Source organism: Trematomus bernacchii, unplaced genomic scaffold, assembly GCF_902827165.1.
Source record: "Trematomus bernacchii unplaced genomic scaffold, fTreBer1.1, whole genome shotgun sequence".
NCBI classification, from domain to species: Eukaryota; Metazoa; Chordata; class Actinopteri; order Perciformes; family Nototheniidae; genus Trematomus; species Trematomus bernacchii.
Window position 1 is genome coordinate 1,049,530 of NW_022987910.1, and position 19,871 is coordinate 1,069,400.

The 19,871-nt window shown below is 39.9% G+C and overlaps 1 protein-coding gene across 4 annotated transcripts in view; it reads left to right on the plus strand.

The window, feature by feature from the left end:
* The first annotated feature begins 446 nt into the window (after positions 1-446).
* LOC117470345 (cytoplasmic dynein 2 heavy chain 1) overlaps positions 447-19,871 on the plus strand; it is a 112,430-nt gene continuing 93,005 nt past the window's right edge. For 3 of the 4 annotated variants that reach the window (XM_034115089.1, XM_034115092.1, XM_034115091.1), the window contains exons 1-28: positions 447-533; positions 1,536-1,753; positions 2,081-2,254; positions 2,660-2,798; positions 3,116-3,234; positions 3,816-3,960; positions 4,318-4,463; positions 4,623-4,709; positions 5,196-5,330; positions 5,708-5,821; positions 5,936-6,047; positions 6,460-6,584; positions 6,825-7,000; positions 7,239-7,434; positions 7,522-7,617; positions 7,848-8,009; positions 8,153-8,251; positions 8,852-8,991; positions 10,891-11,119; positions 11,718-11,845; positions 13,441-13,556; positions 13,836-13,963; positions 16,107-16,256; positions 16,736-16,941; positions 17,426-17,581; positions 17,686-17,800; positions 18,169-18,339; positions 19,648-19,806. In XM_034115089.1, coding sequence (XP_033970980.1) covers positions 1,571-1,753; positions 2,081-2,254; positions 2,660-2,798; positions 3,116-3,234; positions 3,816-3,960; positions 4,318-4,463; positions 4,623-4,709; positions 5,196-5,330; positions 5,708-5,821; positions 5,936-6,047; positions 6,460-6,584; positions 6,825-7,000; positions 7,239-7,434; positions 7,522-7,617; positions 7,848-8,009; positions 8,153-8,251; positions 8,852-8,991; positions 10,891-11,119; positions 11,718-11,845; positions 13,441-13,556; positions 13,836-13,963; positions 16,107-16,256; positions 16,736-16,941; positions 17,426-17,581; positions 17,686-17,800; positions 18,169-18,339; positions 19,648-19,806 — 3,906 coding nt within the window. In that variant the 5' untranslated portion in view covers positions 447-533; positions 1,536-1,570. Of the gene's footprint in view, positions 557-1,535; positions 1,754-2,080; positions 2,255-2,659; positions 2,799-3,115; positions 3,235-3,815; positions 3,961-4,317; positions 4,464-4,622; positions 4,710-5,195; positions 5,331-5,707; positions 5,822-5,935; positions 6,048-6,459; positions 6,585-6,824; positions 7,001-7,238; positions 7,435-7,521; positions 7,618-7,847; positions 8,010-8,152; positions 8,252-8,851; positions 8,992-10,890; positions 11,120-11,717; positions 11,846-13,440; positions 13,557-13,835; positions 13,964-16,106; positions 16,257-16,735; positions 16,942-17,425; positions 17,582-17,685; positions 17,801-18,168; positions 18,340-19,647; positions 19,807-19,871 lie in introns of all 4 variants that reach the window. The other variant, XM_034115090.1, reaches the window with a different exon arrangement.

Here is a 19,871-nt window from a genome sequence, read left to right on the forward strand (position 1 = left end):
ATGACATAAGCTGCTGCTCATAACCAATTGCCCCTTGCGGGATTAATAAAGTTGTTGATTGATTGATTATAATGCTATTTAATACTTAATCCAACAAATTACAGAGGGTAATATTGTACTAAACCTTCTATACAAAATGATATGTTATTAACACAAAATACAAATCAACTAAAGCACGACTATGTATTATGGAAGATTAATTTACCCAGCAATATATAAAGTAATTTAAGTTACGGCTACATAATGCAACCTTAAATACATGTACATAATGAATCAAAACATATAATACACTTATTTAAAGTATATGATTAGAAGATGTGCCATCGTGGAAACATATGCTGCCTGGCTCTGAACTCTGCACCTACTGTAAGTAAATGGCGTAAGTAAATTGCGTAGGTTTCTATTTCTGCTTTGTCACGTGGTACAGTGGATCGTAGTTGCTACCTGGCAACCACGCAAGCATATTCTTGAAGAAACAGACAGGCATGAGTAACAGCTTCCCTCCATGAATTGTGTTACAAACAGCTTTAAAGGTAGTATGCTTGTTGGCAAAACGGTATGAAACCAATGCTTCTGTTTGCTTACTAGCGTGCTGGAGTCAAGCCAGCTAGCTAAAATGCTTAACTTTAATTCAAAGAGATGGTGACGTTAGCTAGCTAGCTTGTGGATTTGTTGACCTCCTGTAGCCATTGTTTTGTAATAATTCTGCGCCTTAACTTTGTAAACATTATTTTAGTCTTTGCCATGTAAAGCAACGAATCTGCTATGACAAAGGAGACACACATACTAACTTTGTATTAGCACTAGCACCTTCGATAGTAGCGTTATAATGTAAGTTAGCTAATAGTTTAGCAGCAATACTCTGGTAACGTTAGCACTGCTCTCCCTTCAAAGACTTAGCTGACATGTTAACGTACTCAATTATCTTAAGAGCAAAGTATCTGGCGTAACGTTATAGTTGTTTAGAGAATGCATAGAAACTTGCACGGGCATGTGGTTTGAGAAAGGCTTGAAACTGCTCTATTTGCTTGTTTCTGGGTCGACAGAACAACATTACGCACTAACGCTAGGTTAAAGCGTAACAAACGCTGGTATTAACTTTTGTCAAAGTCTGATATGGCCTCATTTTATTTCCTGATGCGGCAGTAATTGGTCTGATTCTGGGTGTATTGGACATGTTAGATGGGTTTTTATGTAATAGATAAATCCATTTAATGTGTTTTGCTTATTATTCAAGTCTATTTTACACGAGTGGCAAAGTACTGAGTCCTTCTTTCCCACATAATACAATGATATGTCTGAATCTAACTGTGTTCTATGAGATATTTCAACCCTAAAGGAAGCTTTGAAAAAAGCCAAATCTGAGCCCAAATGATCTGTATAAATAACATTAAAAATTAAACTCACAATTTATAGTGCTTGTATTACACAATAGTGACCATTAAGCCATATTCATTTTATATTAAGCCATATCCCATTAAGCCTTATCCCTCCCACCGTGCAGTCTTTACAGTGTTATTTTCTGTATATTACAGGTTTCTCAGCATCAGTACATCGCTGTAGCTGAAATATGCCCCACGGTTCAGATGATGCTCGCAAAAGGTTTATCTTGACCACAACAGGAAACTTCTATGGGATAACACCTTCACCGTCCCTGACTGACAGCCCAGAGCTCAATAACTTTCTGGACGATGGAAATGAGTTTGTCCTGTCCATCAGCAGACATGACGGGGACCTTCACTTGTCAAATAAGGTAACACAAACATGTATGGCATCATTACAGTGTTTCAGTTTCTAGTGTGGATCAAGATATCCTTGTGAAAGAATTTGCCTATGGGCTCATAAGACCAACAATCTAACCTTTCAACTAATGCTTAATGTTTAAAAAGACAAAAATGTCCAGCCTAAACCCTAGTAGGGCTGTTTATATAAGCACATTTAAAGTGGTTTTCCATAATAGTTTACTTCGTATATGTGAAAACAAACCGCCTCATCCTATGTATGGACAACACAAATGCACTTGACAACAAAGCAGTGTCTTACCCCGCCTCTTTTGACATATTTTATCGCTCTTTGTCAGATTGAAGCATCGGGGGAAAACAGAGAGAAGGTGTTGGTGTTCTTCAAGCTGTATCCCACAGTCATCACAGAAGACAACCTTCACCATAGCGTCCTTGTGTCGTCCATGCTGGAGTCTCCCATCAACACCCTCTACCAGGCTGTGAGACAAGTCTTTGCACCTGTACTGCTGAAGGTGAGCCTGTCTCTGTGTATTCAATAATTCAGTATTAATAGTACCACCAACAAAAGTAGAAGAATCCGCTCGACCACACAGCCAATAACAATCCACAATAGTATGAGGAGGTACCATTCCCCAAGCTACTATTTGGAACATATTTCAATTTGAATAATTCAAAACAGTTCATACATTTTTAGTTAGAAATAAACACTTGCATTCATCTATTACAAATGAAGTAATTTAAAACAAGTACTGAAAATACATATAACAAGACCATTGGGACATGTAAATAGATACCTTTAAAATGTTATACCCTTAAGTTTTGATTAACGTTTTTTTTGTGCCCAAATAAAGCACCGGTAGAGAACAAGACAATTCAGTCAACTTAGTAAATGTATTCTTTGCTTTACCTCTCTGTAGGATGAGCGCTGGCGTTCAGCATTTGACCCTAAGCTGGCAGCTCTGCTGAGTGAGCTGGAGCTGGGCCTGGGCTCAGTGGTCCGCCAGTCAGGAGACCATCCCTCTGCTAAGAAGGGTCGCTCAGAGGAAGATGTCCTCGGTATGCATAAACACATTTTTGCAAAATGAAATACACAGGTCAGGGCCTTAGTGTCTATGATCAAGTAAGGGTTAATCCATTTTTTTGTTCTTTTAGTTTTTAGAAGTGGTGTAACAATATACAAATGATTGGATTAAACATTTAGCTAATAAGTGTAAAAAAAGTGTAATCTCAGTACACCTATCACAAATACTAAATAAATGTATGGCTAAACAATATCGGTTCACTTCATAAAATGAGTTGTCTTAACCTCTTTGCTTAATTTAACATGGGTAAATTATTATTTTGAAACATTGTACTTCTCTCTGGCGATGCAGGCATCCTGACTCCCAGTGATGAGTTCCAGTACTGGGAGGACCTGGCTGAGTCTGCAGAGAAGAACAGTTCGAGAGAGAGGGCTTTATATATCACTGAACAGTTTAAACCCATACAAAAGGTATACATGCAAACCTTTATGGATCAATATTGATATTCATATTTGTATGTACGTTTACAAATAACTCAGAAACAAGTGATGCTGCTATCTTCTAGTTCACGCTGTTGTTCAGCGCACTAAAACTCTATTTTGTTTTTCATCCATACATTTGACAAAATATCCTTTTTTTATGACTTAAATACTTTATTTATTTAGTTGATACTTTTTTTAAAGGTGCACTGCAGACAGATTGCACATCACGTTAAGCAATAAAAACAATGCAAACATTACAGAATTAAAAAAGATGTTCCCTGTTCAAATGGATTTAGCACGTTTTGTCTCATTGTCTTCATTTTAATTGTTCTATTTCATTGGATGCCACAAACAACAGGAACATGCAATGATTCCACACATAAAATGCTAAAAGACCTTTTTTTTCAACTTGGTACATATTTTATTTTATGTTTGAAACCTTTATCTTAACATTTTCTTTATTTTTCATATAGTTTTAAGAAGTGTTTAATAATTGTTCTACAACTGATATTCAAATTGCAGGGAACTATCTTTGAACTAACTTATGTGTCTCTCTGTGATTCCACCAGGAGTACGGGGGTCTTGATGGCCTTTCCATGCCTGATGTTGTGGATCTGGTGGAACAGAGTAAAGACAGTCTGGATGATGTTTGGAGACAAACTGATTTTGACCCTTACCCAGAAACGCGCATGGTGCGACTCATGGATGTTATTGGTGGGTTGACTCGCACACAAACAAAAAACTAAAATAGGAAATGAAAACACATTTACGTCGGTTATAAGATCAGTTAGCTACTGAGGTTAAACAAGAAACGCAATCTCTTGAGAACTGAAACTGACTTCCAAGAAACGACTCTATATACAGAACATGGCTTGCCAATAGTTAAATGTTGACCTTTTTGAGATTTAAGGGAGTAATTGCTAATGTTGACTCAGTACTTCTGACATCCTACATAAGAAATATTACATTCCCGTGAAATGTAGACAGTTGTTTGGCAATCTAAGATTATCTGTTTGAGCATGTGTACTTTAACCTTGTCATCTTTTATTGTTGCTATTCTTTGTGTACTAGGTGGAGCCCTGGGAAGATATGTGCAGAAGAAGCTGAGTAGTCTAAAAATATTTGAGGAGCCTTTTGTATCCATGAGAGAGAACCTGAGGACGGGCGTTTCCATCTGTGAACAGTGGGTGGTAGCCTGTGAGCATCTGACTGGACAGGTATGGAAGAGATCAAATTGATGATGAAATGTGCACAAAATTGTTATAAATAATATGGTTTATACGTATAATAATAATTATAAAATGAAATCTAAATGAAGATCATCAGAGTGTCTGTGGTAAACACTAACCATGTATTAAAACGGCCTTTTTTCTCAGGTGTGGAAGAGACATGCTCCACACCCCTGGAAAGGAAACAAGCACTGCCCGCAAACCCTACATTGCCTCGCTAAAAGATTGGATGAGGTAAGTCATCTCCTGACATTGTGGTTACATTACATTTAGTGCTTGACATTTATCTGTCAGAAGCGTCTTGGTTGACCTTTCCTTGTTTTTGCTCTTCTGTAAAAAGAACAGACGTCACATTGAGGTGGAATTTCCACATGTCATTTATTTTAAAACAGAACAAGGAAAAAAAGGTGAACCATTAACGGATTCAAAAAGAGAATTGCACATTGTGCACCTTATTGATCCTGAAAGTAACAACACTGATATTTATTAACTGTATTCTTTCAAACATGTTTTTGTTATCAGTTTAGCATGCTTAAGACATTTTTTTATATTGTGTCTCCCAAACCCATTTACACAGCATCTTAGGAATAGTGCCATGGTCTGATAAGTCAGTCACACATTGTAAGTCATGTTGTTGACTCCTGCAAGCCTTATAACCAAACACGTAAACAAAACAGACATAGATAACTTGAAAACACTCTCCTTGTTTATGTCTTCCAGGTGGTGACTCTGCGTATCGTTCATGAGAAACTGCTGCGTCTGCTACCAGCAGGGAAGCAGCAGGCTCTGACTTCAGATCGAGTGTTTGAGCCTTTCTCTGGACTCAACCCTCTGCATTACAACCCCTACACTGAGGTTACTAGTTTATTTCCATGTGACACTTCTGAATGACCTTGTTTTAGCCTTTCAGTGCATTCATGCATGCACAATATGGTACAGGTGCAGGTTCTCCATTGCATGGCTGCTTGTTGTCACATAAAGATTAATATCCAAGCTAAAGGAATCCCCAATAAGGCTCACAATTTGTAAGCATCTGGCCGAATGGCCGCTGCGCTATACATATTCCACCCACCTCGTCCTGAATTGACTTCAAACCCATGTAAAAGCACCTGTCTTTAAGCATAGAAAAGCAATGCTGATTATTTGGGATTTTAAAGTAGCAGCTTCTACACTATTAAGGCAAGAATGTAATGTCATTTACTTAGATTATTACTTGTAATTGTTCTTTTTAGCCTCTCTGGACAGCAGCGGTGGCTCAGTTTGAGCGACTGATGGCTCCCTCAGAACAGGAAGTCGCTGGCAGACTGAAGAGCTACATTGCTGATGTACAGGACAACCCACAGCAGGTAGCGTAACACACCTCTTCACATCGGATGCTAAAATATTGTGTTTGGGTGTGTGTTGATTTGGGAGCTTACTGTATGTCCCTATGCCTGTGTGTCTGTGTGTTTGTTGTCTAGCTGTTGCAGGTTTTCCAAAAACACAAGGAGTTGATCAGACGTCCCACCATCAGCAAAGAGCTGCAGTCAGAGAGAGAGACCCTACTAGCCAGACTCCTGGACTACAACAAGGGTACACAGTTATGATTCAAAGCACTTATGTCTTGTTTTGTCAGAGATAGTGTGGCACACAATCACCAGATGCCTACATTAAAAAAAACACTCTAATATGAAATGTTAAATCTATTCTTGATCTACTCAATAATGGTAAATGACTTTAAAGTGTTAACTGAATGTGTGAGAGCAGTATGTAAGCCATTCAGAAGCTGAAAGCATGTAATATATCCTCAAAGGGTTTTTATAGTCTAATTGGGACCAATAGTATTCATTTAGCCCACAAATGTAATAATACAATCATTGCAATTACTCAAAATGTATAATAATACGAGAAGAGCAAAAATAAGTGGATATAAATAAAGGTGAAATGTGTTTGTATTATGCTTCCCAGATCACTGACCCCTCTCTCACTTAATTGATTTTCTTAGGCCTAAAGACTGATTTTGAGAGTCGTTGCCATGGAGCTCCTGGAGACAAGTCTGGGCCATTCATCGGCAGGAACCTCCCTGAGGTGGTCAACAAAATTGTTTGGGTCCGACAGCTCATACATAAGGTAACTAAGTGTGTGTCTTTTCACATACATCTATCAATCATCAAGTCTAACAATGATTTCCAGGTGTAATAGAATGAGATGTCATTACATACTGAGATGAGGAACTTCTGAAAATGACTTCATACAACCTAAGCTTTTACTCATGTTACAAAAATCAAATCGGTTTTATGACGATTAATAGAATAGTGTATACTGATCCCTTTGTTCTATTATGTTCCTGTACTTGCATTCTTCCTATAGGTCGAGGACTCTGTCCGCATAGCTGAGGCGCTGCTCTCAGACCTGTCCGGGTTTAAGGGGTTCCTGCATTTCTGTGATGACCTGCTGGAGGTTCTGAGGGCGTATGAACAGGAACAGTTCGAGGACTGGTCCAGAGATATACTGTCAGGGCTGGCCGACCCAAAGTCAGGGATCAGGTTAGAAATTCTGCACACGTTGACTAATAAGACGTATAAGAAAAGTCAAGAGCAACACTGAGTTACATCTTAATTGCCATTGGAAGCATTCAGGTCAATTTATGTCACAGTACCTGGAACTTACTGCTGTTTTTGTAACTTTTCAATGTTAAACATCACGTCATTAGGCACACTGCTAAAGTGCAATTCAGGGTGCTGGTTTGAGAGGATTCAATTACATTTGTCTCTCTTTGTATAGTCTCCAGGCCAGTAACCGTGTGATGGACCTGGACCATGTGGACGGCAGGCTGAAGATCCAGTATTCAGACAGGCTGGTCAGTCTGCTCAGGGAGGTCCGGCAGCTCTCCGCCCTGGGGTTTCCGATCCCTGCCAAGATCCAGCAGGCTGCTAATACTGCAGACAAATTCTACAGACAAGCCATAGTCCTCAAACAGGTGACAGGCCTTTTCCTCATTAATGTATTCATTTCTGTGTCATTGTTTCTTTTTTAAAGCTCATATTGTATCATGTGACTGTTGTAGGTGGCCCATTTCTACAACACCATTGACCAGCAGATGATTCCCTCTCAGAGACCTATGATGCTTGGACTTGCCCTGGCCTTCGAACAGGTCATCAAGGTACAGTGTAGCACTTTCTCACATGTTCAAATGTGTTTGTTATTTTCATAAAAGTTAAGTTGTAAAAAGGGATATTGAAAGCTGAAGACTCGCCAATGCCTCTTTATGAGCATAACAAGTCAGAACTTTCTCTTCCTCAATGACATATTTTAAACAACCTATACATCTTGTCTGGCGTAAATGTCATACTGCGGACTGGAAATACTGATTTCTTTGTTCTGCTTTTTTAGAATCCTCGTTCTCAGTCAAAGGAATCTGGTGGTAAACTACAAATCACATGGGACAACCCCAAAGAGTTGGAAGTTTATATTGCCAAGTTGCAATCTGCCGCGGAGAAACTTTCCACCGAGAACAGGAAGTTACGCAAGTGGCACACTGACTTTATCGACAAGGTTTGTAGCTTGCTGTTGTGTTTTTGTTCCCTTTTTTTTTTAACTCAATGATTAAATACTAGCATTAATTGTTACAACCCCATTCATTTGAAATAATAATGTTGTAATTTGTATCTAAAATCATATTTGGGTACATGTCTCAGGTGGTGACACTGATGAACGTGGACCTACTGAGACAGCAGCATCGGTGGAAGGACGGCCTGCAGGACCTCCGCACCGGCTTTGCCACTCTGGAGGCTCAGGTTGTGATAGCAGTCAAACATATATAACTCTCTTTGCTTCTGGTATTAAAGTAACCTATTTATATTGAATACATTATTTATTTTCATTATATGTTTGTAGAAAAATGTGGTCACCAGGAAGCTTCTTGCATTATTGGACATGCACAACCTGTACAACAAATCTTAATCCTCTCCCTTTAACCCAGGGGTGTCAAACTCAAGGCCCGGGGGCCAAATCCAGCCCGCCACTTCATTTTATGTAGCCCACAAGAGCTTGCAAAGAATATGATACGTTTATGAGCACGTTGCCCATAAACTACATGTCCCACAATGCATCTCATTTTGTGAGATGCGCACTGAAGAGACTTGCAATGATTTGCCCTAGACTTCTGCTTTCAGACGTAGTTAATTATGAAGTTATTACCATATCCGATAATAATCCAATGCAGAGGAAATATTGTAAAATAATACATTATATTATATATATTTATCTATGTATATTTATATAGTGTTAAAGTTAATTACCACCGGCCCTTTGAGTGCAACCATAATTCTAATGTGGCCCGCGATGAAATTGAGTTTGACACACCTGCTTTAACCAATGCATGCGTGTGTGTTTAGGGCTTCCGGTCCGATGACATGCGGGCCTGGCGTCAGCACTGGAACCATCAGCTGTACAAAGCTCTGGAACACCAGTACCAGACCGGTCTCGAGGCTCTGAACAAGAACCTGCCTGAAATACTCATAGACCTCACTTTCAAGTCAGTATACACTTCCTGTCCCGCTCTTTATTCATATTCTCTTTTTCCATTTCTCTCTGCTTGGAGATGTTTTTCCTTGCATGGCCTCAGATCTACTTCATATAGTAAACACATCTCTTCACTCAGGTATTTTTCCAGAGGCCCTGAAAACTGCAGTCATTAAACCGCTCTTAAAAAAGAATAATCTAGATGCCTCAGTAATGAACAATTACAGGCCAATATCAAACCTGCCATTTCTAGGTAAAATCATTGAAAAAGTAGTATTTCAACAGTTGAGTAACTTCTTGCATTTAAATAACTGTTTGGATGTGTTCCAGTCAGGATTTCGTCCAAACCACAGCACTGAGACTGCTCTTGTAAAGGTCTTCAATGACATCCACTTAAACACAGACAGTGGCAGAACTTCAGTGTTAGTATTGTTAGATCTCAGTGCTGCATTTGACACTGTTGACCACAACATATTACTAGACCGACTAGAAAACTGGGTGGGACTTTCGGCAACAGTTCTAAATTGGTTTGAGTCCTACTTAAAGGACAGAAAAAACTTTATTTCTATAGGTAAATACACATCTGAGTTGACAAATATGACATGTGGGGTACCTCAAGGCTCCATCTTGGGGCCTCTTCTCTTTAACATCTACATGCTACCACTGGCTCAGATAATGAAAAACAACAAAATAAGTTACCATAGCTATGCGGATGACACACAAATTTACGTAACAATTTCACCAGGAGATTATGCTCCAATTCAAACACTGAGTAAGTGCATTGAACAAATCAATGACTGGATGTGTCAGAACTTTCTCCAATTAAACAAAGATAAAACTGAGGTAATGGTTTTTGGAGCCAAGGCAGAACGTATAAAAGTTAGCGCTGAGCTTCAGTCTGCAATGTTCAAAACAACAGATAAAGCCAGACATCTAGGTGTAGTCATGGACTCTGACCTGAGTTTCAACAGTCACATTAAAACAGTTACTAAATCAGCCTACTATCACCTAAAGAACATATCTAGGATTAAAGGACTAATGTCACAGCAGGATTTGGAAAAACTTGTCCATGCTTTTATCTTCAGTAGACTCGACTACTGCAATGGTGTCTTTACAGGCCTCACTAAAAAATCTATTAGAAAGCTGCAGCTAATTCAGAACGCCGCTGCTCGAGTCCTCACTAACACTAAGAAAGTGGATCACATCACTCCTGTTCTGAAGTCTTTACACTGGCTTCCTGTGTGTCAAAGAATAGATTTCAAAATATTGTTGCTGGTTTATAAAGCTTTGAATGGTTTAGGCCCAAAATACATGTCTGACCTACTGCTAAATTATGAACCATCCAGAACCCTCAGGTCTTCAGGGACTGGTCAGCTTTCTGTCCCCAGAGTCAGAACTAAACATGGTAAAGCAGCATTCAGTTATTATGCTCCGAATATCTGGAACAAACTCCCAGAAACCTGCAGGTCCGCTGCAACTCTTACTACTTTTAAATCCAGGCTGAAGACTTTTCTTTTTGCCGTTGCTTTTAATTGAACTATTCACATCTTAAACTGCACTGTAACTTTTAACTTTTATCCATGTATTTTTTCTTTTAATGTTTATTTTATTATCTTTCCTTTTTAATGACTGATTTTAAATGCCATTTTTAAAATGTCTTCCATTTTTGTAAAGCACTTTGAATTACCTTGTGTTGAAAGGTGCTATATAAATAAACTTGCCTTGCCTTGCCTTGCCTTGCTTTCTTAATATTTTAATAGGGCGTTCCTCTTTTTCGGTTCCCCCTCAAACTTGTTCCCCAAATCCCCTCCCTTCTTGTGCGTCCATCTGTTTCTTACTTTCTCTCTCCTATACCAACATTGTTGATTTAATTTTAACCTCCCTTCATTTTTGTTCTACTTCTCGTGAATAGGCAGGGTCGATTGCAGTTCCGTCCTCCCTTTGAGGAAGTGCGAGCACGCTATTTCAGGGAGATGAAGCGGTTCATCTCAATACCAAACCAGTTCAAAGGGGTCAGTGCCCAGGGGGAGGAGCTTATCTTCAGCGTCATGATTGATAGAAATGCCACTGGGTTCGTCACCATCTTCAGCAAGGCCGAGGACCTCTTCAGCCGCCTGCAGGCTATACAGCACAAGTTCAAGGTGCACAAACAACACATTATTTTGACATTAATACTAATTATGGCTGATTTATATTTTTCAACTGAGGCAAAAAAAAGCACATGTATAATGTTAAGAAGAGTACCAACTGTTTTTTTAATGCTAGGTTAATTATCACTACATAAAATGGAACCGTTTTGATTCATTGCATTCTCTGGCAAGCCGGCTGCTCTTGGACACAAACGAGATGTAAGCCTAAATTTCCATGTATTTTACTTTGTTCATTGAAGCATTGTAATCAGACAATACTGCCCTGTTTTCTTTGAAAGTAAGAGCCTTGAATAAGTCATGTTCTCTATTTATATACTGAAGTTCTGTTTTTTCCTTTAACACTACTCGATCTAACAGTGAGCACAGTATACGATACTTTCCCTTCTGTTTGCAGCCATGCATATCTAAACTGTTGGGGAAATCCCTCAGTCAACACAAATCTATTTTTTCCTCCACTTTTCCCTAGTTCTGTTTTTAATGACTCATCTTTGTCTTCTTGCTGCCCGTAATTTGGTCCCCTTTGACAAAGAAACATTTCAAATTGGGAAATATGCACTGCACTCAACCACTGTGATTGTGTGTGTTGTAGGAGTGGGTGGTGCTGGGCCAGGTTGATTTAGAGAAGTTAGTGGAGAAGCATCTGAGCTCTGTGCAAGACTGGGAGAGAAACTTCAAGGCCCTGAAAGCCAGAGGGAAGGAGTCAGAACGTCTACTAAGGTATATAACACACATAATAAACAAAAGTAAACATGACAAAGTTAAAACTACTCAACAGAAAAACTATGTTAAAACTGGTTTTGAGTTTAAAAAAAATACATATTCATAACACAGTGGGTGTTTCTCAATCGCGAGTACGCTTGCTTGGTAGCACATGTCTGCCGAGCATCTAGCTTCAGAAGCGAGTCAAGAATACTTCCTGGCATTCGGAAAAAGAAGAGTGGAACACGCTAGCAAGTGTGCAGGTGTGCGTCATATGAGAGGCCCCGCCTTACATCTTCCGCCACAGATTTGGGGAAATTGGTCCGTGCGCAAAGCATTGTGGGGATTTTAAGACCGCGGAGTCTACTCATGTGCAGCCTCGATATTTCTCCAAACGGAGTACGCCGGGCTCGGTAGATTTCCAAGTATGCTGGAGATTGGAACAGTACTTCGGCGGCACTCGATGACGTAGTATGCTTGAAATAGTGGCTCTGAAGCAGCTTTACCCGCGATTGAGAAACACCCAGTATCTGGCAAGCATTTAAAGGTGGGGTAGGTAATTCACTTCAGATACACTTTTTGTTATATTCCATGGAATGCTCTTAAAGGTGGGGTAGGTAATTTTGGAGAAACCAGCTCGAGTGTGCTAGAATTTGAAAATACACAACCGGAGAAAATCTGCCACTTCCTTACAGAGCCCCTCCTCCAACACACACGAACGCGCACATGACCAATGAGGGCACGAGATAAGTTTGTGCACAGATGGAAGGCTGACAGGCAGCTAGGCCATCCAGTTATTTTAGCCGGGCCGGCTAAAATGATTGGTCGTGCTTTTTACAGTACTACGGCTTCCACAGATGACATTTTGTTATGGATTTTTTGTCAAAGCACTTAAGATATTCATTGCTATCGGGATGTTAAGAGCATTCCATGGAATATAATAAAAAGTGTATCTCGAGCCGGTTTCTCAAACTTACCTACCCCACCTTTAACATCCCGATAGCAATGAATATATTAAATGCTTTGACAATAAATATATACAAAAATGTCATCTGTGGAAGCCGTGGCGCTGTAAAAAGCACGACCAATCATTTTAGCCGGCCCGGCTAAAATAACTGGATGGCCTACCTGCCTGTCAGCCTTCCATCTGTGCACAAACTTATCTCGTGCCCTCATTGGTCATGTGCGCGTTCGTGTGTGTTGGAGGAGGGGCTCTGTAAGGAAGTCTGAAGGAAGAGGCAGATTTTTTCGGCTGCGTAGTTTCAAATTCTAGCGAACTCGAGCTGGTTTCTACATTCTTACCTACCCTACCTTTAATCAGGACAATCATCATTATTTGGATATCTAAAGATAGTTATGAATGAACGATTCATACAAAAAATGTTGTTATCTACACCATCTGGGTGTGGTGAAACTGTTGATAATGCAACAGTATGTGACTTTCAGTTGCTTGCTCAATTTAAGCCATTTTTACTGTAGCTGACATTTAAATCTCCTCTCAGGAATAAATGTACTTCTTCATTCAACTTCCAATGAATTTACTTTACAAATACAGGGAACTTACGCTCTAACAAAAGAGTCACATGCACTTATCCTCTTCTTCCTCCTCTCAGTCAGGAGAAGGTCGACTGTATAACAGTTAACTGTGAGCCGGTAAAAGCCGCCATCGATGACCTGATCCAGAGGCTGTTTGACATGCTGCTCTCCTCACTCAGGAAGTCCATACAAGGTAAAAACAGACAGCTGGATTGTCCATTCTACTTTCATTTTCTTTACTCACTAGGTTTCGTTTTTGTTGCAGCATAGAAATGCCTTTTTTAGAAAGTCATTAGTGTTATTTATGTCCAACACAAGTCTACTCACTACTTTCCCACTTCACTGTTCCATTTTCCTTCTCTGCTCTTGTTTGTTTCCGTTTGGTTTTTCATTCTAATTGCCCAATGACATTATATGCTTTTTCCTTTTCTGATTCCTTTCTTTCATGATGTTATTTTCCTTTTGCTTTCAGGGCACACCCAGGCCATAGACAGTTTTGTTTCAGAGTCAATGGAGGTGTTGTCTACTCGACCAGAGAGCATGGAGGAGATTGGTGTGGCCGGTGGCAGATATAACCAGATATTAGCCCGCAAACCAGAAGTAAGACCAACACAATCATAAACTCTGACCAGGAGCTAAATGACAGTACAAAGGCTCGAGTTGTGCAAATAGGTTCCCTCTAATCCAGTGGTTCTCAAACTTTTTCTGTCAGGCCCCCCCTTTGGAGAAAAAAAAAAGTCGGGCACCCCCAACACAAATAGTCACGTAATGGGCCAAGTTAACATTTATTAAAATACATCAATATGAACGTGAGCATTCCTTTAAATAAAATCACTTTGCTAGAACAGTGATAATAAAACAATGCTCCATAAGTCTGTGTGCTCAAAAAAAAAAATACATAATACAATGTGCAATCCCTTTGCTAGAACAATAAGTTATAATACTTTGCCACTTTGCAAAGAAAATGCTGATATTTGGCAAAAAAGTGTGTCTTATCACAGGTGGCTGCAATGAGCCTGTTTTGCACTGCACATTTCTTCAAAACGTGGTTGCAGGCTCAGTGGCGGCGCCAGAGATTTCTTTTGGGGGTGCTGTGGGGTAGCTTGACGTTTCATAGAGGGTGCTCAAACATTTAGGGTTTCCCATTAATGTACCGGGCGCTACAGTGGAATTTTCTACTGCAACAATCCCCACGCAAATACACAGTACACCCGCGAGCGACTGTTACAATGAAGGCTCGATAATCAGCTCACGGCTTATAGGTGTAAGCAGGGGTAAAGTGCAGTGTTTCCCCTACCATTGTCTTGGAGGGACGCTGCGCCCCGCCAACGGAGCCCCGCGCCCCCCCTGAAATTCAAGGTGTTTAAAAAAAAAAAAAGTTTTTTTATATATTTTTAATTTTTATATATGCATAGCACCAAATTGCAACTAATCTATATGTACTGTCACTTTTCACATTGAACATGGGCTCTTTTATTAAATAAACTAAACGCTATCATTTTAAGTTGTGAGTTTAGTGTTTTTGACCCTAAGAAACACTGATGCATTAATCAATAACAATAATCCACAGCTCCTCTCTCTGCTCCAGAGGATTTAAAAAATATATATCCCAATGACCCCCCCCCCCCCCCCCCCCCCCCCCAAAGCAGTAAACCTAGGGGAAACACTGAAGTACTATTTTATAGGTGGTGTGTGGACCTCACATAGGGGGGTCCAGGGGCATGCTCCCAGGGAAGATTTTTTTTTAAATATTGAAGTTAAATGCATCAATCTGGTGCACAATTAAGAGATCTATGGATACATCTCTCAACACTCATTTGAAACAGAACTCTAAACAGATTTACTTTTTCTTTATGGATATTTTACAAATCACCCTTTTAAACTTTATTCTTTTTTTACTGTCATATAGTATTTCAAACCTGTTTTTCATTTATTCTCTTATTTTTTTTTATAACTATAATGATCATATAAACATGTGCCTCGGAAATAGTTGTTTACATTAATCGTGACCAAACCGTTTGAGACCCACTGAGATAACTTAGACTAAAGTTAACTATCTAAACACTCAGAGAGTCCTTTAGCTCACTGAGCCTCTCAGTCTGACAGGAGAGGACTCTCCTCCACCTTGTTGTTGAAAAAGCTCCTGATATCCATTAGCGTAGCTCGCTAGCACCAGAAGCTAACAACAACAATCTCCGGTACCGGTGCGCTCTCTCTCTCTCTCTCTCTCGCGCTCGCTCACGCACACAAAATGGCTCGTTCCACACACACACAGAGCCGAGCTTGAATGAAACACAGAGACCCAGACGTACTTGTACTGTACTGTATCATATTATTTTCGAATCAATAATTTTTCAAATTATGATTTATTTTTATTTTTTATAAATGCTTTGTTTTCCTCGCGCCCCCCACTTTGAGAAACACTGCTCTAATCCCTTATTAATTGTCTTAAAATCATGTGGAATTAAGACATAAAGGTTATTTTTCCTTCATGTCAAATAAAAGAAATATTGTTCGCGACATTAATGCATTTTTTTTAACTTTTCAATCTTGCCGTTTTTATGATACTGAAGTCAATAACATGACATGCAGGAATTCTAGTGTATGGGCATTTTTCTTAATACATTTCTGATGTTTGATATAAAAGCATAACTTATCATTTCATGTCAAATAAACCCAGTGTTTAACATACTATGGACGTAAACTATCTAATTGACAAATTCTGCTGAATGTGTGTGAATAGATCCTGCCTCAGTTCCAGTGTGCTGAGGAGAAGAACCGTTTGCTACGAGCAGTGGCTGGGGGGGGCATGGACTCCCTTTCCTCACTGAGGGCCAAGTGGGATAAATTTGAGCTCGTCATGGAGAGCCACCAGCTCATGATCAAAGATCAGGTAACAGAATGGACTGTACTCATGAAGCGCTTTGTCCAGTCTCACCTCAAAGTGCTTTACAAGTCATCATTTACACCTCATTCATACAGAGCAATGTACCATCTTGCTCATGTAAGCTAACAATCATACAACACATTCACACACCCTTGGCCATGCCATCAGGAGAAACTCGGGGTAAAGTATCTTGCCCAAGGATACATCAACATGTTGACTGCACAGGGCTGGGATCGAACCCACAACCTTTCTATGGAAAGACGACTGCACCCCCTTGCAGCCACAGAAACCAGAGAAACTGAACATTGTACACATGTTGGATCTGGGTTTAAAAACGTTTCATCCCAAATGTTCTGTAACAACAGCTTTCTGCTACTTCTTATATAGTCTCTTTATTTATCCTCCTGCCTGTCTTTCTTTTCTTTATCTTTATTTACACCATGTTCCTATACTCATTGCTTTCTCTTTCCCTGTTCCTCCCTTAGGTGGAGGTGATGAGAAGTAACGCTGCTGGTCGTATCGACGCCTACAGGGCGGATCTGGAGCGCTTTAAGGCCCGCTGGGACCAGCTGAAGCCTAAAGACGAGATTCTTGAGAGTGGTGATCACGATGCCCTTCTTGCCTGCCTGCAGACCATCAGGGACAAGCAGCAAGAGTTCCAGGAGCTCGAGCTTGTGCGCTGTAAACTGCTGTAAGTTACTTTGAATATGCCGAGTTTCGAGTGGTTTCTTTATTGCGTTGGGACGGCTGATAGGATGTTCATTGCCTGGATAATCATTTTACAATACGCTGTGGTTAGATCAAATGTGATTATGATGTGTGCCATAAATCTGCCTAATAATTCAGATACACTATAAACGTTTGGTGCTCAACATGAAACAGCATCGCAATTTAATTTGTAATGTCTTTAGTTGTTCTTGTTTCTGTTATCTTTATAGATAGATTTTTCTATTGAAGCTACTCAGTATTGTACTGATTCACACTGACTTAAAAACACCTGAAATACTATATTTAACATCGCCTCCTCACAATTACACTACATCCCTGGACTAGAACTTCTGTAAAACCATACTCGTGTTTTCCTAAATCTACAGTTTGAGTGCTTTCTGTCAGGTTTGAATACATTTAAGAACATTCAAAGTGTGCATCTATCTTCTCTCCTCTCCTCTCCTCAGTGAGGACTGTACCTCTTTTGACCTGGGGACTCCAGATTTCTCTCTGGCGGAAGAAACAAAAAGAGACATGGAGGAGTATAGCCAGATGTGGGGTCTGTATGAGGAGTGGCAGCAAGGCTTTACAGAAAAGGCCCAGGAGGACTGGATCACATTCAGGTGGGGAGGTCAAGTTTAATCCTGCTGTAGATTGATCTAAATCTTCTGAACTCACTTACCTGTGTTGGTTGTGTCTTAATATCTATGTTTCTGTTGTTTTTCAGGAGTAAGACGTATGTGTTTGAGGAATTTCTCTTTACGTGGCAGGACAGACTTAGGAAGCTGGAACAGCCTACTGCCATGTCTGTTAAACTGCAAGGAGAAGTGGACAAATACAAGGTAGACAGGAGTGCAGTCGGTGGAATAACATATTATAATCTTCTTTCCACTTTGTGTTCATTTAGTTTAGAAGAACAATACTACACATCTCAAGCCAAACCCTTGAGCAGGGCCTACTAGTTTCTTTTTTGGAAAGAATACATTCATTTTTTATTTTAGAAAATGCCAATCAGACGTATGCAATATATATTGTGCAAGCAGAAAAATCTTTTTTTTTCTGAATACATAAATGTTATAACTGTATCAAACTAAAAGATGAATGTTAAATTATATTTGAAGCAATATTTTATTTGATCCTCTTACACATCATTGGATAGTTTGTATTTTTTTATACTTCTATTTCCACTATTTTCCCTCTACGTGTCTAGAACATGGTCCCGGTGTTGAAGTATGTGCGCGGGGAGCACCTGTCCCAGGACCATTGGTTGGACATGTTCCGTTTGCTTGGCCTTCCCAGAGGGACAACGCTAGAGAGACTCGTCTTTAATGACCTCCTCAATGTGGCAAATACCATTGTTGAAAAGGCCTTGGAGCTTAAGGTATGTGCACACACACTCAAGCAAATGTATATACATAATGGTGGAGGTATGCACATCTCTACGGACACAGACGTCTTTAAATTGTTCATACTTTTTTTAATCTATTTTAGGGATATCCTTATCAAGTTGTTTTTACCCCTGATACCAGTCATTTGATATTGAGAATGTGCCCGATGCAATACATCCCTTCTCATCGATATACAGTTACAATTCAATTCAAATAAGGTTATTCAAACCAATCCAATATATATACTTTATACATTAATAGTTTTGAATTGCATGAACAAAAAAGAACAACTGCATCAAAGGTGTTCCTTAATGCCATAACTGACTTTGGACACCGGGGGCAACAGCAGATAAGAATTGGGGAGGGATGAAACCCCTCTTTAATGGTCACACATGCAGAGCACACAGCACACACAGTGAAATTTGGCCTCTGCTTTTAACCCATCCTAGTACCAGGAGTCTAGCACTAGGAGCAGTGGGCAGCTATTGTACAGCGCCCTGGGAGCAATGGGAGTGAGGGGGGAAGGGGGGTGTCCGGTGCCTTGCTCAAGGGCACCACGGCAGGGCAGGAGGTGAACTGGGACCTCTCCAAGTAGCAGTCCACACTCCACATTTTAGGTCTGGTCGGGGACTTGAACCGGCGACCCTACAGCTCCCAGTCCAAGCCCCTACTGACTGAGCCACTGCCGGAATTTGCACTTATAATATTTGTACAGGAAATGGTTATGACCAAACAGGTTTACAGACACATTCAGTAAATCATTAAGAGTTTGGAATGTACATGAAATATTAGCATTTTCTGTGTTTTTTTTAACAAATCCTTATTTAAAGTAAGAAATCTTGCTATTGTGTTTGTGTAAACATATTATTTAATTAATCTGAAAACACTGATATCTTGGATTCAGATACTTTCCATCAATCAGACCTCCTTATAGTGTTTTGGTGCCACATAAAAAAATAATAATAACTGATAATTGCAGTTTTCTTATTTCTTATTAGGTGGGTTCAAAGTTAAATGCAGTAACAATGTATATGATAAGGTTGATTTTAGTAAAGATACACTTGTACAATGAATTCTTATATCATCATATGCCAAGTTTTCTCACATCCAAGATTATCAGGGCCAAACAACTTTACAGGGTACATGGGTGATCTGAGGTACAAGTTCTTGCTCACCAGCCCAGAGGAGTAATACCGGTGGATCCTCGATGATGCCATGTACTGTTTTTACTAAATGTATTGAAAGTAGTGTGTGTGTGTGGCTGTGTGTGTGTGTATTTGAATATGTGTTTTTGCGTTAAGGACCTGAACAGTCGCGCTCAGGCAGAAGTAACGATCAGAGAAGCACTGAGGGAGCTGGATCTGTGGGGAGCTGCAGCTACCTTCAACCTGACGGAGTACACAGACAGCAGCAAGCGCACACTCACCCTCATCAAGGACTGGAAGGATATAGTCAACCAGGTACACAGAGGGGCACACCAAAACAAACAAATGCGTACTTTATACACACAACACGCACACTTTGT